This window comes from Acinonyx jubatus, chromosome E4 (assembly GCF_027475565.1).
Source record: "Acinonyx jubatus isolate Ajub_Pintada_27869175 chromosome E4, VMU_Ajub_asm_v1.0, whole genome shotgun sequence".
Lineage (NCBI taxonomy): Eukaryota > Metazoa > Chordata > Mammalia > Carnivora > Felidae > Acinonyx > Acinonyx jubatus.
The window spans coordinates 15,519,085-15,539,127 of NC_069395.1; the positions used below are offsets into that span (position 1 = coordinate 15,519,085).

The 20,043-nt window shown below is 37.5% G+C and overlaps 1 protein-coding gene across 1 annotated transcript in view; it reads left to right on the forward strand.

Moving 5' to 3' along the window:
* Nucleotides 1-20,043, forward strand: part of USH2A (usherin) — a 725,654-nt gene that overhangs the window by 317,004 nt on the left and 388,607 nt on the right. The window contains exons 30-31 of the mRNA XM_015077386.3: nt 16,120-16,233; nt 18,200-18,361. Coding sequence (XP_014932872.3) covers nt 16,120-16,233; nt 18,200-18,361 — 276 coding nt within the window. The remainder of the gene's footprint in view (nt 1-16,119; nt 16,234-18,199; nt 18,362-20,043) is intronic.

Sequence of the window (20,043 nt, forward strand, 5' to 3'; positions counted from 1 at the left end):
CTGTAAAAATATATACTTACACTAATAAGCACAGCACAAGAGTGTATGTTTCATTTCATCCTAGTTGGGTAAGTTTTAGAGCTAAAAACTTTGCAATTTTTCAAAATATATCAGAATATGGTTTTAATTTGATTTATTTGATTGCTAGAGACATTAAGTGTTTTCAGTGCTTATTGGTCATATATACCTCCTTTATGTCATTCCAGCAAGTTTCATTGTCAGTTTTTCTATTGGAAGCCTCACATTTTACCCATTAATTAAAATATCTTTTTAGGGGCGCCTGGGTGGCTCTGTCGGTTGAGTGTCTGACTCTTGATTTTGGATCAGTTCACGATCCCAGGGTCATGGGATTGAAACCTGCATCAGGTTCCATGCTGAGCATGGAGCCTGCTTGGGATTCATTCTCTCTCTCTCTCTCTCTCTCGCTCTCGCTCTCTCTCCTCGTCATCGTCGTCCCCCTCCTCTACCCCTGTTCGTGCTCTCTCTCTCTCTCAAATAATAAAATAAAATTAAAAAGTGAAATAAAATTAAAAAAATGAAATAAAATAAAATAAAATATCTCTTTCCATATGAAGAATATTATACTTATGTTTGTCTTATATGTTGCAACCCTCATCACTTCTCATTTTTCTTTTCCTTTTTTTGCATTATGTGAAGATGAAAAAAACATTTTCTGTAGTAAATATAATATTGAAAAAACTTTTCATTAATTTTCTGTTGATAATTTGAAAAGGAAACCCATCATCTCCATTCAGGGTAGACTAATATTTGTTTATATTAGATATACCATATTGATAATATGTAATGCAGATTCTCTGAATTAGCAATTCTAAATCTGAAGTAAAATCAAATCAGAAACTAGGGACAGAAATTTACAAATTATACCAGCTTGAGGCGCCTGGGTGGCTCAGTTGGTTAAGCATCTGACTCTTGATTTCTGCATAGGTCATGATCTCATGGTTCTTATGAGATTGAGCCCTGCATCAGGCTCTATGCTGACAGTACAGATCCTGCTTGGGATTCTCTCTCCCTCTCTCTCTGCTTTTTCCTGCCCCCTCTCAAAATAAATAAACTTTAAACAAAATCTAAAAAAAAAAAAATACCAGCCTGTCCCAAGATTCTGAAGGATATTCCCATGGAGGATAATACACCCCCTCCCCGGATTGAAACCAGTACAGTATATTATTGGGTGTTACTAAAGGGCATGTCAGTCATGTGAATGGTGTACAGAGAAAATAAAATTGGAGAGCCACTGACCAATTGTTATTTATTTTTATATACCCAATCTGTAAAAAAACACTAAGGAAAAAGTCTCAGCTATCAATACAGTTTTGTTAATTTCTCTTTTAGAAACTTTCTTTTTTCTTTGTAATTTCCTTTCCTTTCCTTTCCAAGTTCTTTTAGGTCTTATTAGTAGCACAAAACTGATGATTTAAAAATTATACAGGTTTCCTGAATTAAGTCTGACCCAGAGTGTATTAGTCAGTAGTTGGAGTTCTGTGCTCTTTTCTTACATTACCTTACATTAGTTATTTATATTTTAATGTCCAAAGCCACATTGTTTTAGGCATATCCCTAAAATAGAATTAGTTTGATTAAGTTTTATATTCAATTTGAAATTAAATTAAGTTTAACTCATTCACATTTATTTTTATAATTTATGTAACGGCTCTTCTGCCATTATATATCATGCTTTCCAGTTTTATTTGTTATTTTTTAATGACTTTTCAAACTATTCTTTTATTTTTTTGTTCTTGCCTGTGTGGACTAAGAATTCTTTAACTTTTTTTTTTCCCCATCAAGGGGTTTTAAAGTTATATCTGCTGTTCACAATTGTGAAATGAACACACAATGTATGTAGGAAGTTATCTTCAAGTTATCTTCAAGTTATCTTCAAGATTATGGAGCATTTAATGGTAAAGAGAAAAGGGTGCTAGAAAGTGAGAACAGAGGCGTAAGAAAGTAGAGAGCGAAGGCTGGATTTGGTGTAAATATGAGGGGTGTGGAGTTTGGACAGTGATGGCTGCTTTGCCAGTTGGTTGAGATAATAACGTATCAAGAGAGGAAGATCAGTTTTGTTATTGATCTTAAATAATCCCCCTTTTGCATTCCTGAGGTGACTTTTGGTGAGATTTTAATGTTTACTTTTGGTTGTTAAAGTGATATTTCTTTGCATGAAACAATGCTGATTACTGGATGCACAAGGCAATTTAGCTTTACTGGTTCACATACGGTTCTTTACCAATTAAGTTATAAAATGTGTTCATCACTTTTCATGTATTTCTTGCTATTATATAGCCAACTCTTTTATTCGTGGATCCTTCTTCAGCTTGGAAAGTTTGCTGTTGTATATGTCCCTATTACTTCTGGTAAAAAATGCCAGCTTTCAATATTGTGTGTCTCTTCCAAGTTGGTCCTCCTATTTGAGAAGTCCAGACACACAGCTTTGTAGAGTCAAATCAATCTACGTTCAAATTCCAGCCCTGTCACTTGTTAGTGGTATGATCCAGGCACATTAAATAACATATCCCTATATCAGAGTTTCCTCACATATAAACCGGGTATAAAAACTTCTGTGTTATGGAAGTGTTGTAAAGATAAAACATGAATTACTTATATAGAATATTTTGCTCTGGTACATAGTGCATGTTCAACAAATTAATCACTATCTTTATATTACTTGGTCTCTGAATTCTAAGTTATTGCTTCATAATTATTTCCCTTTTCATATTCTGAGTTTTTGTTATTGATTCTGCTTTCTGAGCCTTCTAAGGTGATCTTAAAATTTTTCTATTTCAGTCTTTGATATGATTTGCATTTATTTCTCCTCTCATCCAGCTCACCTTGTCTTCTGCCTACCTCTCAGTATTCTCAGTTTTCATCACTGTTGTTTACCACTTATCTTCCATCTTTGGCTTAATGGACTCCAAGTTCTTTTAGGTCTTATTAGTAGCATAAAAATTATACAGGTTTCCTGAATTAAGTCTGCCCCAGATCATAATAGTCTGTAGTTGGAGTTCTGTGCTCTCTTCTTCCTCTTGAGTCACAGATGTTCTTCTCGTTGGCTAAATGCACCCTGACCTCCATGTCCATGCCTCACTTGCCCCAACCCTAAATGTACCTTCAGATTGAGTGTTTGCTCAGGAAAATTCAATCATTTTCAAGTCACCCAAGTAGGCACTTAGTTTTTATCAATAAAAACCTTCGCTGGGATTTTGCTAGGTCAATTGAGGTAAAATTGCTCTAGACTCACGGCAATAAGCAAATCTCAACATGCTTCTTCCCAGTATTTGGTAAAGAAGAAGGGCTGATGCTGTGGGCATTTTTACCCAGCTGGGTATTCGGTTTGCCCTGGGCTATCCTTCAAGTAGTCAATTTGTCTTGGCCTTGTATCCTTCCAGGTATTTCTAAATCTTTGGTCATTTCATTGGTATTCTTATAAGGCTGTGATTCTCAACCATGGGTGCCACTGAGCTGCCCAGGGAGCTTTAAAAACTACTGATGCCCAGACTCCACCTGCAAAGAGTCTGATTTTTTGTTTGCTTAGAACACAGGCTGGACATTGATATCTTTAAAATGTCTATAGGAAATTCTGTTGTACAGCCAGTACTGGGGAACACTGTTAAGGGGAGGACTGAGATCAAGTCTCAATTTTACCCAGACATGCTTATGGCAACTTCTATCTCCCAACTGAAACTTGAAAATATAGGACTCAAAAAAGGCAAATGTCTAGATAAAGATGATAAAGTATTAAAATTAAGTAGGTAAAATTAGCAAAGGAAAATCACAGGACAACAAAACTTAAGTGCCAAGCATTGGGAAGAAGCGGGAAATGACAGTCACGCTGACAAAATGCAGAAAGCAAGAGAGAGAGGGAAAAAATGAATATTAACTAGGAGAACTGGAAGAATAGAATAGTGGGACAGAATATTTACCATTCATGAATTTGGCTACCAGAGGATTAAATGAGATAAATCCCAGTAGTGGTGGAGAGTCCAAGGGTTAACAGCCCCACTCAGGAGCAAATGGGCCCCTTTGGGCCACCAGGTCTGGATTCTGTGCCCTCCGAAGGCCAGGGTTCAGAGCAGGGAGTTCTTGAAAGTTCATATCCTCAGATGGAACCTCAGGGTAGAAAGCCCTGCAGTTATCACTCCAGTGTATCTTTAGACTTGTTGCAAAGGGCTCCAATTAACTCTGGTAGCTTTTGCTGATTTTCCCTCCAGCCCTGTTAACATGCGAAGTTGCTTCCCAGAGAGACAGCCCTGGCATTTCCCTTCAAACCCAGGGCTGTTCAGAAAGTGACTTCACAATTCGATTTGAAATTATGTCAAGAATGAGTGGATTCAAGAATTTGCACATATACAATATTTTTTTTCTTTTTTTCCTTATGATATTAAACATATAAACTTGATTATCAGCATAATTAGTCTAGCATCTGGCATTAGTGTTAGGGCTATAACTGGTACACCGAAACTATTTTCTCAATTTTGTTGCTGCGTTGCATTGAGCTAAAGCCTAAGAGTTATATATTCTTTCTTTAGAATAATAAATACTAAAAATTAATAATATTTATTATACACTGTATTTTAGTGGAAGAACCAATAATAATCATCTTTCAGATTACCCAAATAAATCTAAATTTGTGTAGAAAAATAAATGAAAGGCATTTTAATTTATGATGCAACTAATAATATACCTTTTGCTACTAAAATTGGTTCAGTCCTCAGATGCGGTAGACTCTAGTCTTCTACCTAAAGAAATTGGGTAGCATAATGAAGATCTGTCTCTCATTTTTCTTTCTTTTCTGTAGCTGGTAGTAATAATGAGTGATTTTCAGCTCTGTTGGTCATAAAGTGATTCCTGGATTGCTTATAAAATGCACATTGTTGAGTCCTTCCCCAACGCCCACAAGAGTCTGTATATGGGGTTAGATTTTATCAATCTGCATTTGACTGAGTGTTCCAGTTGGTTCCCTTGAAGAAGGTCTATAGACCACATATTGTAGAACATGAGACAGGGGAGTGGCCAGGAGAGAAGGGGTCATTTTCACCTGCTGGGCTTGAATTCATCACAGCTTTGTTTTCACCTGCTCTTTGTCTCAACTACATTAGTTTTGCAGGCAGAATATTGCTAAGGGCAAGTGGAGAAATAGAGGTAGTGTAAGTAGGGCCTCTTGCTCTTAAGGGAAGTGCTTTTGAATGTTGCCCAAGGAGAAGAAGTGAACATTACTTGAGATGTTGGTAAAATGAAGATTCTGATTCAGTAGATATGAAGATGGATGTGAGATTCTGCATTTCAAACAAGTCCAAACCTACCATCCCTAACCCCATATGCCCAGTAGAAGTCAGGGAGCTGACTATTTATATAAGAAATAAAAAAAAACAAGTGCTGAATTTCAGGATGCCCATTGGGTTCAGTGATAAAAGATCCCAGTGCAATTCAACAAATGAAATAGAATTTCATCTGCATGTATTTAGATTACAAACATTTAACTATACATAAAAAAAAAAACACACACACACAAAACCAACCAACCAACCAACCAACCAACAATAAAACCTTTTAAAATAACGGCACAGACAAAAGATGCTATCCAATTCTGAAATTGTCAATATCTGCTACCCAGGAAGAATGTGCAAATAATTGTATGGTTTCCCAATCATTGACAAAAAAATAAATAAAACTCATTTTGGGGGTATAAAAAGGAATGAAGAATCAAGAGCCCTAGAGAGTCTTTGATTAATGAAAAGTTAGAGGCATACACAAAATCAAATGTACTGTACTTTATGGACCATACAAGGAGTTGTCAAGGGGACTTTAAATCATAAGTGATTTTGCCTTATGCCTGACTTTGGAACTTAAGCTCAGCCATTAGTCCATTAATAAGTGAGTGTATGTGCATGTATGTATGCGTATATGTATACATATATGTATACATATACATATATTGTATATATCATATATAATATAAGCTATTATCATACTTACCTGAGAAGCCAGCAGAGAGATGACTATAATAAAAACTGTGATTTTTTTCTACTCAGCTGGGAACTCTTGACTTAACAGTTGTTAAAACTCCCTAGAGGTGCCCTTTGTGCACCCAGCTTATATTTCCATTAAACAATAAGTTCCTCAGGACAAGTATCATACTTTATATTTATTTTAAGTCTTGCTCAGCACGTTGCTTAAGGTAGATGATCAATACACTTTTCTTAAAGTGATGAAGAAATAGACAAATGAACAGATGCAGCTTCCTGCTAACACATTTCTAGTTAATGAAATGTTAATATTATTTTATCCTGCTGAGTTGAGTATTGAACTACTGATTTTTACTAGTCTCATCAGTGTTATAGTTCTCTAATTTTATGAAATAATGTACAGAACTATCACAACTTAAACATATATTTGGAACTTAATATGCTTATTCCCAACGGAAAAAAAAATGTTGGTAGGGTAAATAGAATCTAAAAATTAGTTCCCAAACTTGCACCTCATAATGGAACTCAAGTGCTATAATTTGCAATTAAAAATAACGGAAGCCAATACTGCTATATTGCTGATAATTACACAGAACAGAAAATATTCATTTATTAAAAACAAAAGCATTATCTACTCTGTTCCAGGCTAGTGCTAGATCCTACCTTTACAACCTGCTTTTATTGTTGTTTTTTCTAATATTTTTTATTGTGGTAAAATACACATAACAAATAATTTGCTTTTATACCATTAAAATATGGTCCAAGAACTTTCTCTAAAGTATAATATTATATTTTAAAAAATCACAAAGTTTTTATGGGGAAACAGTAGAGATGAGTTTTCATTTTTATTTAATTTTACTGAAAGGATCCAAATAACAGTGACTTAGACAAGATTAAGTTTTTCTTTTTCTGGTAATAGATGTTCAAGTTTAGTCAATGTAGGAGTGGGATGTTCACAGTGCCAGGGACCCATACACTTCATCTTTTTGCTATGCCACACTAGGGACAAGACTACTTGCCTCATGGTCCAAGATGGCTGCCTGAGCTTCAACAATCCAGTCTGGTTTCCATCCAGCAGGAAAGTGGGATGGTTGAAAAAGGATATGCACATTCACTGCAAAGACATATTTCAGAAGTTGTTCCTCTATCTCTCTATACTTGTGTGTTTAGTAGGTATAGCCATGTGACTATGAACTTACGTCTATGAATTTAAAAAGTCTGTGAACTAAGTTCATAGTCACATAGCTATACTTAGCTGCTGAGAAACGTTGTCCTTATTCACAGTAGCCATTTGTCCACCCATCTTTCTGTTTTACTGTGGAAGAAAAGGAGAATATATAATAAGGGGGCACTTAGTGGTCTGTGCCTCAACAGGCAAACTACAGAAGTAAATTTTAAAAATTCATTTTGATGGTATTATTAAAAGATGAATTTTGAGGAAGTCTTTGCCATTTTTATAGTACCCCGTAAATTAACATTCCATGTTTGTAGTTTATTACAAACTATTTCTTTAAATGTAAATCTTGGTCTGAAATGGTATGAAAAAATTCACAGGACAAAAATATGGCCTATGACATAAATAGTAAAAATAGAAATGATGTAATGTTCCTGCTTAGCTAATGTAGAAGAATTTCATTAGGTAATGCAGTGTTGATGAGTTAATAGCTTTGTCTAACTCTCCTGAATACATAATGTGCCTGAACGAGTTGTACATTGTGAAATCTGCAGATAGCCCTTTTTACAAGTTATCCATTTTCTTTTATGCACTAAGAATCTGCAGTGCAGGATGTGGATTTCTTTTTGTTACGTGTTGTACCATGGTTAAAAATGAGGGTGGCATATAAATTTTGCTGTATAGTGATAGTCAAGTAGGAATATCTATAATACTATAGTAGTTGATACAAATACTTCAAGGTTACCAATAAGATCTGATAAAGAAAAGGAACAGTCACTCCCAATTTTTCTGTTTTCTAACTTGTGACCATTTTATATTTGTATTGCATTTGGAACTAATAAAATATATGTGCACGCGCGCACACACACACACACACACACACACACACACACCCATGCCCAATGTTTTACTCAAAAGCACACATGTATGCACACACACTGATTCAGGGTCTGAATCAAATCAGTTCTTTTCATAAGGGAATATTATAGGCCTACACACTTGCTCATTTTGGAGGATAAATATGCTACTTTCTGTTTGAACACAGTAGGATTTAGCAATAAATTTGAACCTTTTAACAAATTTTAAGGTGTAATTGTAAATAATTTGCTATAAAAAGTGTGCTACTTTTAGTGACATCATTTCAATCCGTCTTCTTTCTTCTTGCAGAACTGGGGTTTGGGTTGAATAGCAAGAACGATAATCTTGGAGTCAGAAGACATAGGTTCCAAACTCTGCTCTGCTGTTGGGTTTGAGCAACACCTTCCAGACTCTGCCTTACAGCAGCCCCATCTGTATAATGGGGTAATAGGATAGGAGCTTCTTAGCAAGGACCTGGGACACTGATCAATAAGGGGTGACTTTCATTTCTTTCTGTTTTCCTCCTGTCTTCTTGCCTGCCTCCATACTTACTCACATCCAATAGTTTCTTTGAGGGTTCTTCTAATGATTCCACTATCACCCCTTGAGGTTAGATGAAGAGTTAATGACTGGATGGCTTCAAACCTATTGCAGAATTACAATGGAAATGACAGAGACAAAGGCATTAATTAAAAATTAGGTTAGATGTAAGCCTTCTGAGAGAATCTTAACTGGATAATACTTTGAGGTCAATTAAAATCCCTGTTTAAACCATTCTCAAAGACTGGAATTAGACCCTATATTTTATAAAGAAAAATAAAAGAATGAAATTTTTTTCCTATTTGTAAACATCAAAATATGTTTAGTTTTCTTTATCCCAGGTATATGATTTTCTGTAATTTCTACTACAAGTTTTAAACAAAATCAGAAAAACCGTTTAAAGGACATTAAACATTAAGAATTAGTTTTAGAGTGTTTAGAGGATTACCTTAGGTTTGAGGTAAAGGTTATTCCACTTTTTGGTTGAAATGAAAACTGAATTTCATTTTATAAATATTAGAGATCCTAATTTTCATTTAAAATAGTTCCAAAAACCGCAACAACAACAAATTGCCACCTTCTATGCTATTAAGAACCAGAGGAGAAGCATCCTGGGTGTGTTTCCAGATCTCTGTTAGACCATTAAATTTTCATCCATATTTAACAAATGTCATTATTCAGTTTCATGGGGTCACTGTGTCAAAATGTCTGTGTTAGACCTTTAATTTATTTTCAGAGGTTCCTTTAAGTGGGCAGAAAGCATGGCATGTTGGATGGATTTGCTCTCTTTAATCCATCCACCAGGGTGGTTTGCAGCTCAAAACTTATTCTGGGATGTATACTCAAAAATCAGAATTTATCAGCACGGCAGCCTAAGCCTACACCAGAAAAGTCTCCCTGTCTTCTGCTTCCCTTCTTCTGGCTGGTTCTCTTTTAAAAGGTGGGTTCTTCCATTATGTCTCCAGGTAGCGGTAGCAGCCGTGCCTGTGTGGTATCCCTCACCAGATGGCCCTCTTAATAAATGCCTTTCTCTTGCCCACCCTCACTTCCTTGATCCAAATATGAAATGCCAGCCAATAAATAAGAGCATTGTACTCTGATGAGTTCTCTTGAGATGAAGAGAAGCCCTGGGGAGAAGAAGCTAGAAACAGCTCTTCTGTTTGCTGGACTGCTCCTAATTACTGGCTAGTAGGTAAAAGACACTGTTTAGATAATATAGAATTTAAAGGGAGAGCCAGGGAGGGAGGGAAGGAGGGAGAGAGAGAGGGAAAGAAGAAGGGTGCATATATTATGTCAAATGCCTTTGCTAACGTGAACATACTCTTGGGTTGTTAGAGTCCATTTGAAATATTGTGCGTGATCTTTGTGAGGGACCACAGACTTCGGTCTCAGGGTAGGCGATTGCTGTGTGCAGATTTCACTGCTAGGCTAAAAGTGCAACACAAATGAGTGGGTAATGAGAGCAGAACAGCCAGTTCTTTAATTGAATTAAAAGCTGGGTGACATCAATGCAGACACCTGTCCAATTACAGACAGGCCAAGGTGTTTACCATTGCTGTACAAGCGATTCGAAGATGACAGAAATCTTTCCGCCCACAGATTAACATAATGAAGGAGAACAGATTACCGTGGATGGCGGCCAAACACCTAGGTTGGCAGCTGGGGGTGGGGTGGGAGAGGGAGGAGGAGTCCGCTCAAGTATGTAAATAGGAACAGCCTTTTTTCTTTCTTCTCAGAAATGTGTTGGGCTTTACAAAGGATGCCATTTTGCTTTGTGTCTCAGGTTCGGTTTCCGGGCAGAGCATTTATACTTGTCTGCATTTAGTCAGAGGAGTTAATCATAAAATTCCAACGTCACAGCTGGCTCCTCTGTTGTCTTCCTGCTTCTCGGCACACAGAGTTCTATTAGAGACGCAAAAGCTCGCACAGCTGGTGTCAGCTCCACAATGATTTTCTCTCAGGTAGCCAGGCTGCCTCCAATTACTGATGTTTCTCTTTGGCTCCTTTGAAACTTGAGGCTAGAGCAAAGGAAAGACAGTGTTGGAAATAATCATCATCAGTCAAAAGAAACAATGTCTGTTACTTTGCTGACTCCCTGGAAAGGGTAGAATGGGAATGGGGTCTCTTAGAGTGAGGGAGACAGCTGAGTGGTGCTAAGCAGATGGAAAGTCTTCGTTTTTCCATCGAGCATCGAGTGCCCGCTTTGGTAAACCATCCTAAGAGCTTCCGGAAAATAGGACAAGTAAAGACGTAAAAGGACATATCCTTTGCATTCAAAGAGTGTCCTAAATCATTTTGAGGGACTTTTAAATTTCAGCATCCTCCAGGATAAGGCTCTTACCCTCTGCTGGGTGGAAACCCTCAGAACACAGACTTTGGAGCCATAGACACCAGGACTCTTAAACTTCCTACTGTGATGTGCTTTCCTTCTGGAAATGAAGTCCCTGTCCCTAGTCTTTCAGCCTGGGCTTTCTGCATGCACCAAGGCCCACAGGACTGCAATTCAAAGGGAATATACTTGCTTTACTTCAAACTCCCTTGGTGTGGCATGTCAAGCTTTCTCAATGTTAAGCATTAATGCAAAATGCATTATCGCTTAGCAGTGAGAGGTCTGGTCCTGCTGGTGCCAATGATTTTAATCTGGATACCAACACTCCTGTGTTTCATGGGATACTAACACTTTTAAGACATCAATAATGCTTACTTTATGCTTATTGAATGTTTTTTCAGCTCATCCTCTTCCATTACCAAAAGGGACTGGCAGGTTTCCTGACATGGTTGGGACCATTTTCTGATTTCACAGAGTTTTGTGGCTGAAAGGAAATTTGAGAGGTCATTTGGCTAGCCTAGAGGGTTGGGACAGTCTTAAATTCAAAGGAAAAAAAGACTTCTCTGTGATGTCTCAAAGAAAGAGAGCCCATCTTAAAATTTCTCACTGTCGGGTTATACTTCTTTATTTTAAACATCCCAGGTGTCATAAAGGGAGATTACCCCCACTTTCTCTCATTGGGTTTTCTATGGACGCAGAATATGCCACATTTTTCTATCTAGGACTCATTTATAAATAAGTCACATTGTATATTTTTTAGTATTCTTTTTAATATAATACTGAAACATAGTTTCAGTGATTATCCTTTTTTCTCTTTGTCATTAATTAAATGATAGACAAAGGTCTATCACATTGGACCAGGAAATCCAGATCTATAGATGCTCTTGTCCACTTATCATATATACAAGCACTCTTCTTTATGAATTATTCTGTATTACTGTTATCATTAGGAGCCTACAAGATCTAATATTTTCTTGGATTAAAAACTATAGAGATCAGATGTATTCTTTACTACCTTTCCCAGTGGCATAGACAAGAAATGACAAATACTTTTTGACGATGATATACTATCATGGTAGTACTATCCTTTTTTTTTCTGGAGAGTGTATAATAAGTAAGACTCTGACACTTAAAGTAAGGCCATTAGGCCAATCACTCAATGATCTTTATGCATATATCCAAGAAAGGCTATCTTACATAGTATTGGAGAGAATATAATTACCCTCTTTGGTAACAGCAGAATTTCTTACACCATCAATTTTAATCCATCTTCATAAACTCTCTATACTAAGAAACAAGATGTAAACCACATGTCCTAGACACTAGGATGACTTTGTTCTGAATTAGGGAAGATGGCTAGGTTGACAAAACCCCCTCTCTGACCCCAAGCACTAACTGTAACAAGGAGATAAACAGAGCTGAATCATTACATTACTCTTCTTATGGAAGTAGATAATACTGATCTGTATTTAGGTGAAAATTATTATGGGGGCACCTGGTGGCTTTGTCAGTTAAGCATCTGACTCCTGATTTCAGTTCAGGTCATGATCTCAGGGTTTGGTTCTCAGTTTGTGAGTTTGAGCCTTGAGTCAAACTCTGTGCTGTCAGTGTGGAGCCTGCTTGGGTTTCTCTGTCTCTCCCTCTCTCTGCCCCTTCCCTGCTTGTGCACATTCTCTCTCTCTCTCTCTCTCTCTCTCTCTCTCATAAACAAACAAACAAACAAATATTCTGATGTTTTGACAGACTTTGAGACAAAACATTATGAGCAAGATCCTCATTGGATATAGGAAAGAAATGGTACCTTAGCCTCAGAAAGTACAGCACAGCTTTTGAAAGTGACGATTTACAAACCATCCAAAACTTTCCACCTGGGATTTGAAGTTGGCAAGAACCAAAACATCACCTTTGCCTTTTTTTCTTCTTTTTTCCTATTTTGCAGCTCTCATTTCTCAGTGTTTGTTATGGTTACACCTGCCTTGAAATGGGAAATGTGAGCACTTTGATGAATGGCCTGAAAGATGATCTAGTTTCTCTCCAGCATCTTTCTCTAAGAATCTTAGGATATTTCTACGAAATACAATTTGGCCAACTTCTCTATCAGAGCACAAGGCTGAAGAAAGCAAGTTTTATGAGTAGAGTATTTCCTGTTTTTTAAACTCCTTAAGGTTTAAGAATGGGGGTGGCAGGACTTAGCAAAGGAATTTTATAATACACATATACATTCAAAGTAACTCCTTTAGTGAAGGCAAAAAAGGTTAAACAAAATACTGAAGACCATTTAGTGAATGTGATATCGTTTAGTATCTGGTTTGACATGATCCTTCTTAAAGTCCATGTTAATGCCTTTCTTGCTAAGTTGATGTAACTGTCATAATTCCAACACTGTACTTCAGCCATGATTTGGAAAGAAATAATGTCTCAGGATAAGGCATTGTGTAACGCCAGTCTTCAAAATTGTAAAATAACGGAATTGCTTTTATAATGCTTCTCAGTGATGACATTACCGGGTTGTATCATGCATCCCCATACTAAAGATTTCAGAGCACCAGCTTGATACAACCACTGGATCTCTTTGGACACAGCATTCCTTTGCCCCAGCTAAATCATTACCATCCATAAGAGGGAATGCTTTTCACATAGGTCACATAGCTTAAGTGATGAACAAGGGAAGCTAGTCTCATATCCCAACATGTTTTTCTTATTTGCTGTAGGAATAAAAGTCTCATTCTCTGGGGGATGATTCATTTCTTGTTAGAATGGCATTATACTAATTCAGACACACAAGTTGTCTTATTTAGACTCTCTCAATAGACTCAAACTTGGCAATAAGAAGACGTGACAAATGCTAATTTTTTTGAAAAGATAAAATGGCCAGAACATATCTTACCTTAGTTTTGAGTCCGGAGTTTTGGGATAATGCTGAAGCATTGAGAAACGGGAAAGTGAAGCTTAGGGAAGAGTGTAGACTGTCAGGTTCGGATCGGAGCATGAGGAGAATGAAATGCTAGTGGGACGTCCAGGTGGGATATATGACCTGGAGATAGAGGTGCAGAAGCAGAGCTGGGGGAGAGAGGTGAAGTCTGCAGATATAAATGAGAGACAGGACTTGATGAGCTAACAAAGGTAAGTGCTCAGGAGAAGAGAGAAGCCTGAAGGCCCGACTTTGTAAACCAAAAGCCATTTATAGGACTGCAAAAGGAAGATGAGCCAATCAGGTCAAGGGAAGAAAGGAGCTCTCAGAGGCTGAGGAGAACAACTCGGCAAAATTCAATGGCACAAAGGAAGCTGACGGAGTCAAAGTCCAGTGAGTGAGGAAGATAAGGATTTGATCTGATATTTAGAGATCACCAGTCATCTTGGAAGATAAAAATCAGTATTTAGTAGGAGGAAACTGGGTTGCACAGTGCACACAGGAAACTGCTAGAGCTCTCTCCTTACATATATTCCTAAACTCATTTAATGTTGTTAGTAACACTTTGAGGTAAGTTCTATTATCTCCATTTCACAGATGAGAACTGAGGCCTCTCCTTCAAGATAGGTATAGTTATTACCTGTTTACAGGTAAGGAAACTAAGGTACAGAGATCTGAACAACTTGCCCAAGCCCATACAAGAAATCAATAGCAGAACGGGCATTTGGGCCCTGGCAATCTGGCCTAAGTGTCTGTTCTCTTGACCACTCTACTACCATGTGATGAGGACGTGTAGATGGTGATGTATACTTTCTTTAAGACATTTAGTGGAAGGAAACATGACTTCTTCAAAGAAAGTGAACTTGGAATACAGGTCATGGTCTGGGAAATTCAAGAGGAAGTCACAGTCATTGCAGCAGAAGGGGAAGAGAGCAGAAGGTTACCGTATGAGGCGGAGTCAAGATAGAGGGAGCTGAATTTGGCATGAGGTAGTCGCACGTGTATGCGTATTGGTTCACTGGCTTGCAGTCTTCTTCCTCCATGAGTTAAGATGATGGCACCAAGGGCAACAGAGAGGGCTCGGTGGCCCAGAATGATGGCTGGGGAGCTGCTGGAATGAAGACTGGAAGGCATCACTCAAGTGTGAGGTGCCAAAGCAGACAATGGCTATGGGCTTTGTTTCGTTCTGCTCTTTGCTCTTTTGATTTTTAAAAATTTTCTAGGGAGAGGAAATAAGAAAACGTATACATTAAATTTTGTTTGAATGATGCAAGCTGTTGCCACTATTGGCACATTTAAACAATTTACATTCTGTAGCAGGCTATTGATGGTTTACACAATAAAGGGATACCACGCTGGGACCATCTTTACATAAGAATGATGAAAACCTATGTAATTAGGATTAAAGACGACTCTGAAAAATGTCCACCATGAAAAACAATGGTGAGCAAATACACAAATTGTATTTTTGATACTTCTTTAATTCCCAGGATTAAGTACATAAAGAACTTCTGTCTTGGTTATGAACATCAGTAAACAAAATGTGCTTTCATTTCTATAGGTACTTTTAATTGCTGAACAAATCTTATCTATTCACCACCAAGCCGGGATAATTCAACACTTCCATGTGTACCACTTCTGTTTAAGACAGGTGTCTTAATTAAATAAACTAATAATTTTGCAAGTAGAAGCACAAAAGCATAATTATCAATTTGCTAATTGTTCGACTATGTTGATTTGCATCTTTGTTAGTTGCAACATGAACAAATAGTTTGTATCCGTGTATCCTACCGTTAAAGTAATGAAGCCACTCTTGGGAGTAGCATTTCCTAAAGTGTGTTAATAGATGCCGTGTAAAAAGGACTCTAGTTGAATAGGCTGAAAAATGCTGGGTTAGAGAAAATTGAAGAGTTTCATTCTGCAGGAGGTCTAGAATCCTAGAATGGGATAATATGCATCTTAACTATCAAATACACTGTGCTCTGCTTTACGAACTATATATGGAAATCCATTTTTAAAGAGGAACATCTCAGGGCACTAATGTTCTGAGGCGCACATTTGGGAAAATGCTGTTTTGAGTTGTTTTAACAATAAATTGGTGTCACAATTTTTTTTCACTCGTCATTCCATTCTGTAATCAGCACACAGGCAGGAAAATGCATTAAAGAGGCATATGTTTTTGTTTGTATCTGTGTCTCTACATATACTTCTCTCTCTCTCTCCTTGTCTCTCTCTCTCTCTCTCTCTCTCTCTCTCCCTACCACACACAGTGTTCTTATGGCTGCATACAGTAAACATGCAAACCTCCCTTTTCCCCTTTTTATTATAGGCGTATTGACAGGCCTGCTACCCTTCAAAAACTATGCAGTAACCCTAACTGCTTGCACTTTGGCTGGCTGTACTGAGAGCTCACATGCACTGAACATCTCTACTCCACAAGAAGGTAAAGTAATTTCAAAGGTCTTGACTTCCACATTTCAGTTATGAATAATAAAATAGGAGAAGAGCTAAATGCTGCAAGGCCATTTGCTGGAAAACCCCAACCTAATTTGATGACAAAGTGCATTGCCAGGCCATAATTGCTCCATTTTTTGGGGGGGTGTGAAAATGAATCAAACTCCATACCCTTTAATGACATGCATCTTTAATAGCTGTAATGCAGATTAATGGGCTTTTTAATTGCTGTTACATTGTTCATGCAAGAGCCTTGTCATTAATATGAAGCATCTGAAAGATTAATGAAAGCTTCCTCATTTTACTATGGCTCAGAAGTAAATCTAGAGACAGTCTGACTAAAAAGAATTGATTGTACGGCACAGTATGAAATTGAGAATCAAACGGTTGATTTCCATGGTCTCTTTGAACTGCTAAACACCAGCACAGGCAACAATTATTTCAGTATGATGGAGCCTCCAAATGCCAGTTGAGGCATTATTAATCACTGCTCGGTTCCTTCTGACTGAAGTCTCACTTTTGTTGTACTTGGGACTTACAAACTGTTGGCATAAATTAATGTTTCAGAAAGCGTACGTTAAGAAGGCAGTGAGAAAGAGAAAATATTTTAGCACTCCAAAGTGAAAGCTTTGCTCAAGCATCAGAACGCATCACTTCAAGAGATAACAGCTCTCCAAACATTTGAAGCATTGTTGCTTTATATTTCTCTCTCCTGGATGAGGGGAATTACAAGTTGTTTCTACCATCTAGCTGTCAAGTTGCTGAAGAGATTGAAAAGCTTGATCCTCAGGGGAAGAGTCAGCCAACCTCTCTCCCTCAGTATCCATCTGTCCCCCTTCCTGACTCCCTCTTGTCCCCTTCCTTCTTTCAAGTCCTTTAGCAAGTACCCCTCACACAGACGATATGTAACAGAAAGACAATGGCCCCAAATGATGAAACCAGGAGAGGAGAGATGAGCCTGTGAAAACCTTTGTGTGGCCTCTTATTCTTTGTGCTTTGCACTTGACCCAACCAGAGCTTCCTTACCTGGACTATACCATCAGTGACCTATCATCACTGTTTTCTAAGGGTCCCCTCAGTCTAACCTACAGAGGAAAGCACTGTTTCTCTTCATGTGTCATTGCTTCTGTTGGGGCACTGGATGATCCTCTCCCCTTACAAATCCTTCCACCAGCGTCCATATGGGACAAGAGCCCTGTTGTTGTCCTTATTTTCTCTATACACACCACCTCCTCTGTCCAGGTTTTGCCTGGTACCCTTTCAACCTACTTCACAGCTATACCCTAGAGGGATTCCTACTGGTGCCGTTCACCATTCCCTCTTCGTTACTTAAGGAATTTCCTCTTCTAGCCTTTTCTTCAAGATACTACCAATGTACCAAACAATAGATGTATTTAGGGTCAATATTTTAAAACTTTTAGTTCCTATGATTCCAATTTATTGACCCTTACAGAAAATTAACAGAACCTTATTTTAAAAAAATGCAATGTTGTTTTCATATGTAATTACTGGATTCTGTACTTATAGTTATTTCTATAGGTACGGATAGGTGTATTTTTATGTCTATTATGAACTGCCCTCACCAGCGTTACCCACCTTAGATCAAAAGCTCCTCAAGGGTAGGGACTCTATCTGTTTAATTTGCTTTAATAGGCACAGCCCCAAGTAGAGATTATGGGTTAATAATACTCTTGATGAAGTAACACAGGCATCAGTCAAGTGAACTAGTGTTATACTCCCCATCCATCACTGATGCAAATTCTCATAAATTCAGGACAGTTATTTAGTACTGTTCCTAAAGCAATTACTGACAAGCTGCCCACGAATCAAGAATATTTCCATGCGTGGGATTTCAGGTTTATTTCATGATTTATTGGTTTAGGTCTGAAAACTTTGAATTAGAAAAGTAAACTAAAATTAGACTCTATAAATCTTTTTTTTTTTCTTTTTCATAGCCCCACAGGAAGTTCAGACACCAGTAGCCAAATCTCTTCCCAATTCTTTGTTACTCTCCTGGAATCCACCAAAAAAAGCAAATGGTATTATAACTCAGTACTCCTTATACATGGATGGGATGATAATCTATTCAGGCAGTGAAGAGAACTATACAGTCACAGGTAAGACTTCTATAGATATCAGTAAATAGTTGTAGTCCATATTACTCTATGTGTATTTCAGATAACTATAGTCTGTAGTTGTCTGAAAGTGTGGTCTTTAAAACTGGGGTACTTATTTTGTCTCCTGTTATTTGGTTCTCTTGTGTGGTCCCTAATCACACTCACAATGCCCAGTTGAGTCAATGTCATTTCAGACAAATTCCAGTGTCACATGGTTAGCTACTCTAAAATCCTCATGAATGTGAGATAACACTGAGACTCAGACGTGTGACTCAGTATCATCTGAATTTTGGGCCATTTGAGAAGAAACATGGTATATATGCCCAGATCATACTATGGTGTGATGACACTCGAGTAAAATGAAATAAATTTCTGAAAACCTTGTAAAACACAAGAAGCCTATATTATGTCTTGTTGCCTGGTATCTGAACTGTGCTTATATTTGTGTAGTAATTATAGTGGTTATATATTGTATGGTATTTTATATACTATATGTGACTATCAAGTAAGACATCATGAATCAAACATTATTGATGAAAAAACTGAGGCCGAGAGATATTAAATTCTTCATGAAAGGTCACAACAAGTTAGAGTCAGAGGCGAGATTAATTATTTATGTATTAACTCCTTCACATTAATGCCAGGTACTAAGGTTGTAATCGGGAATCAGCCACACATTGTCCCTCATCTGTTGGTGCTTGTGTGTCTTCATGGGGACACATACAGGTGCAAGTATGAGGCATTTGTGGACAGGGCTATGACATTTACCTAGTTGCTTCATCAGGGTTTACATTTTTGTGTCTTCTCTAGACTGAGAAACTTCAGGAGACAAAAGCTTTCACTTTAATATTTTATTCCTCAAGGTGGGATAGAATTCTGTAAAACATGTTACATGAGGAAGATATTATTACCACCATGTTACAAATGAAGAAACTGAGGCATAGAAAGATTAAGTAACTTCTTTAAAGTCACACAGACTGAGTAGTATTATGATACCGATCCAAGCATTCTGGCTCTGATGAAAAGAATGTTGTCTTTTTTTTATATGAAATTTATTGTCAAATTGGTTTCCATACAACACCCAGTGCTCATTCCAATAGGTGCCCTCCTCAATACCCATCACCCACCCCCTTTCCCTCCCATCCCCCATCAACCCTCAGTTTGTTCTCAGTTTTTAAGAGTCTCTTATGGTTTAGCTCTCTCCCTCCCTCTCTTTTTTTTTTTCCTTCCCCTCCCCCATGGTCTTCTGTTAAGTTTCTCAGGATCCACATAAGAGTGAAAACATATGGTATCTGTCTTTCTCTGTATGACTTATTTCACTTAGCATAACACTCTCCAGTTCCATCCACACACCCACACACGTCCAAAACTCAAACAGGAAGAAATAGAAAACTTGAACAGACCCATAACCAGCGAAGAAATTGAATCAGTTATCAAAAATCTCCTGACAAATAAGAGTCCAGGACCAGATGGCTTCCCTGGGGAATTCTACCAGACATTTAAAGCAGAGATAATACCTATCCTTCTCAAGCTATTCCAAAAAATAGAAAGGGATGGAATATTACTTGGCAATGAGAAAAAACGTGGTCTTAAACAAGTTACTTCACTTTTGAGACTTAATTTCTGAATCTATAAAATGGGAACAACTACAATTTTCAAGATTTTAAATAGAACTACACTAT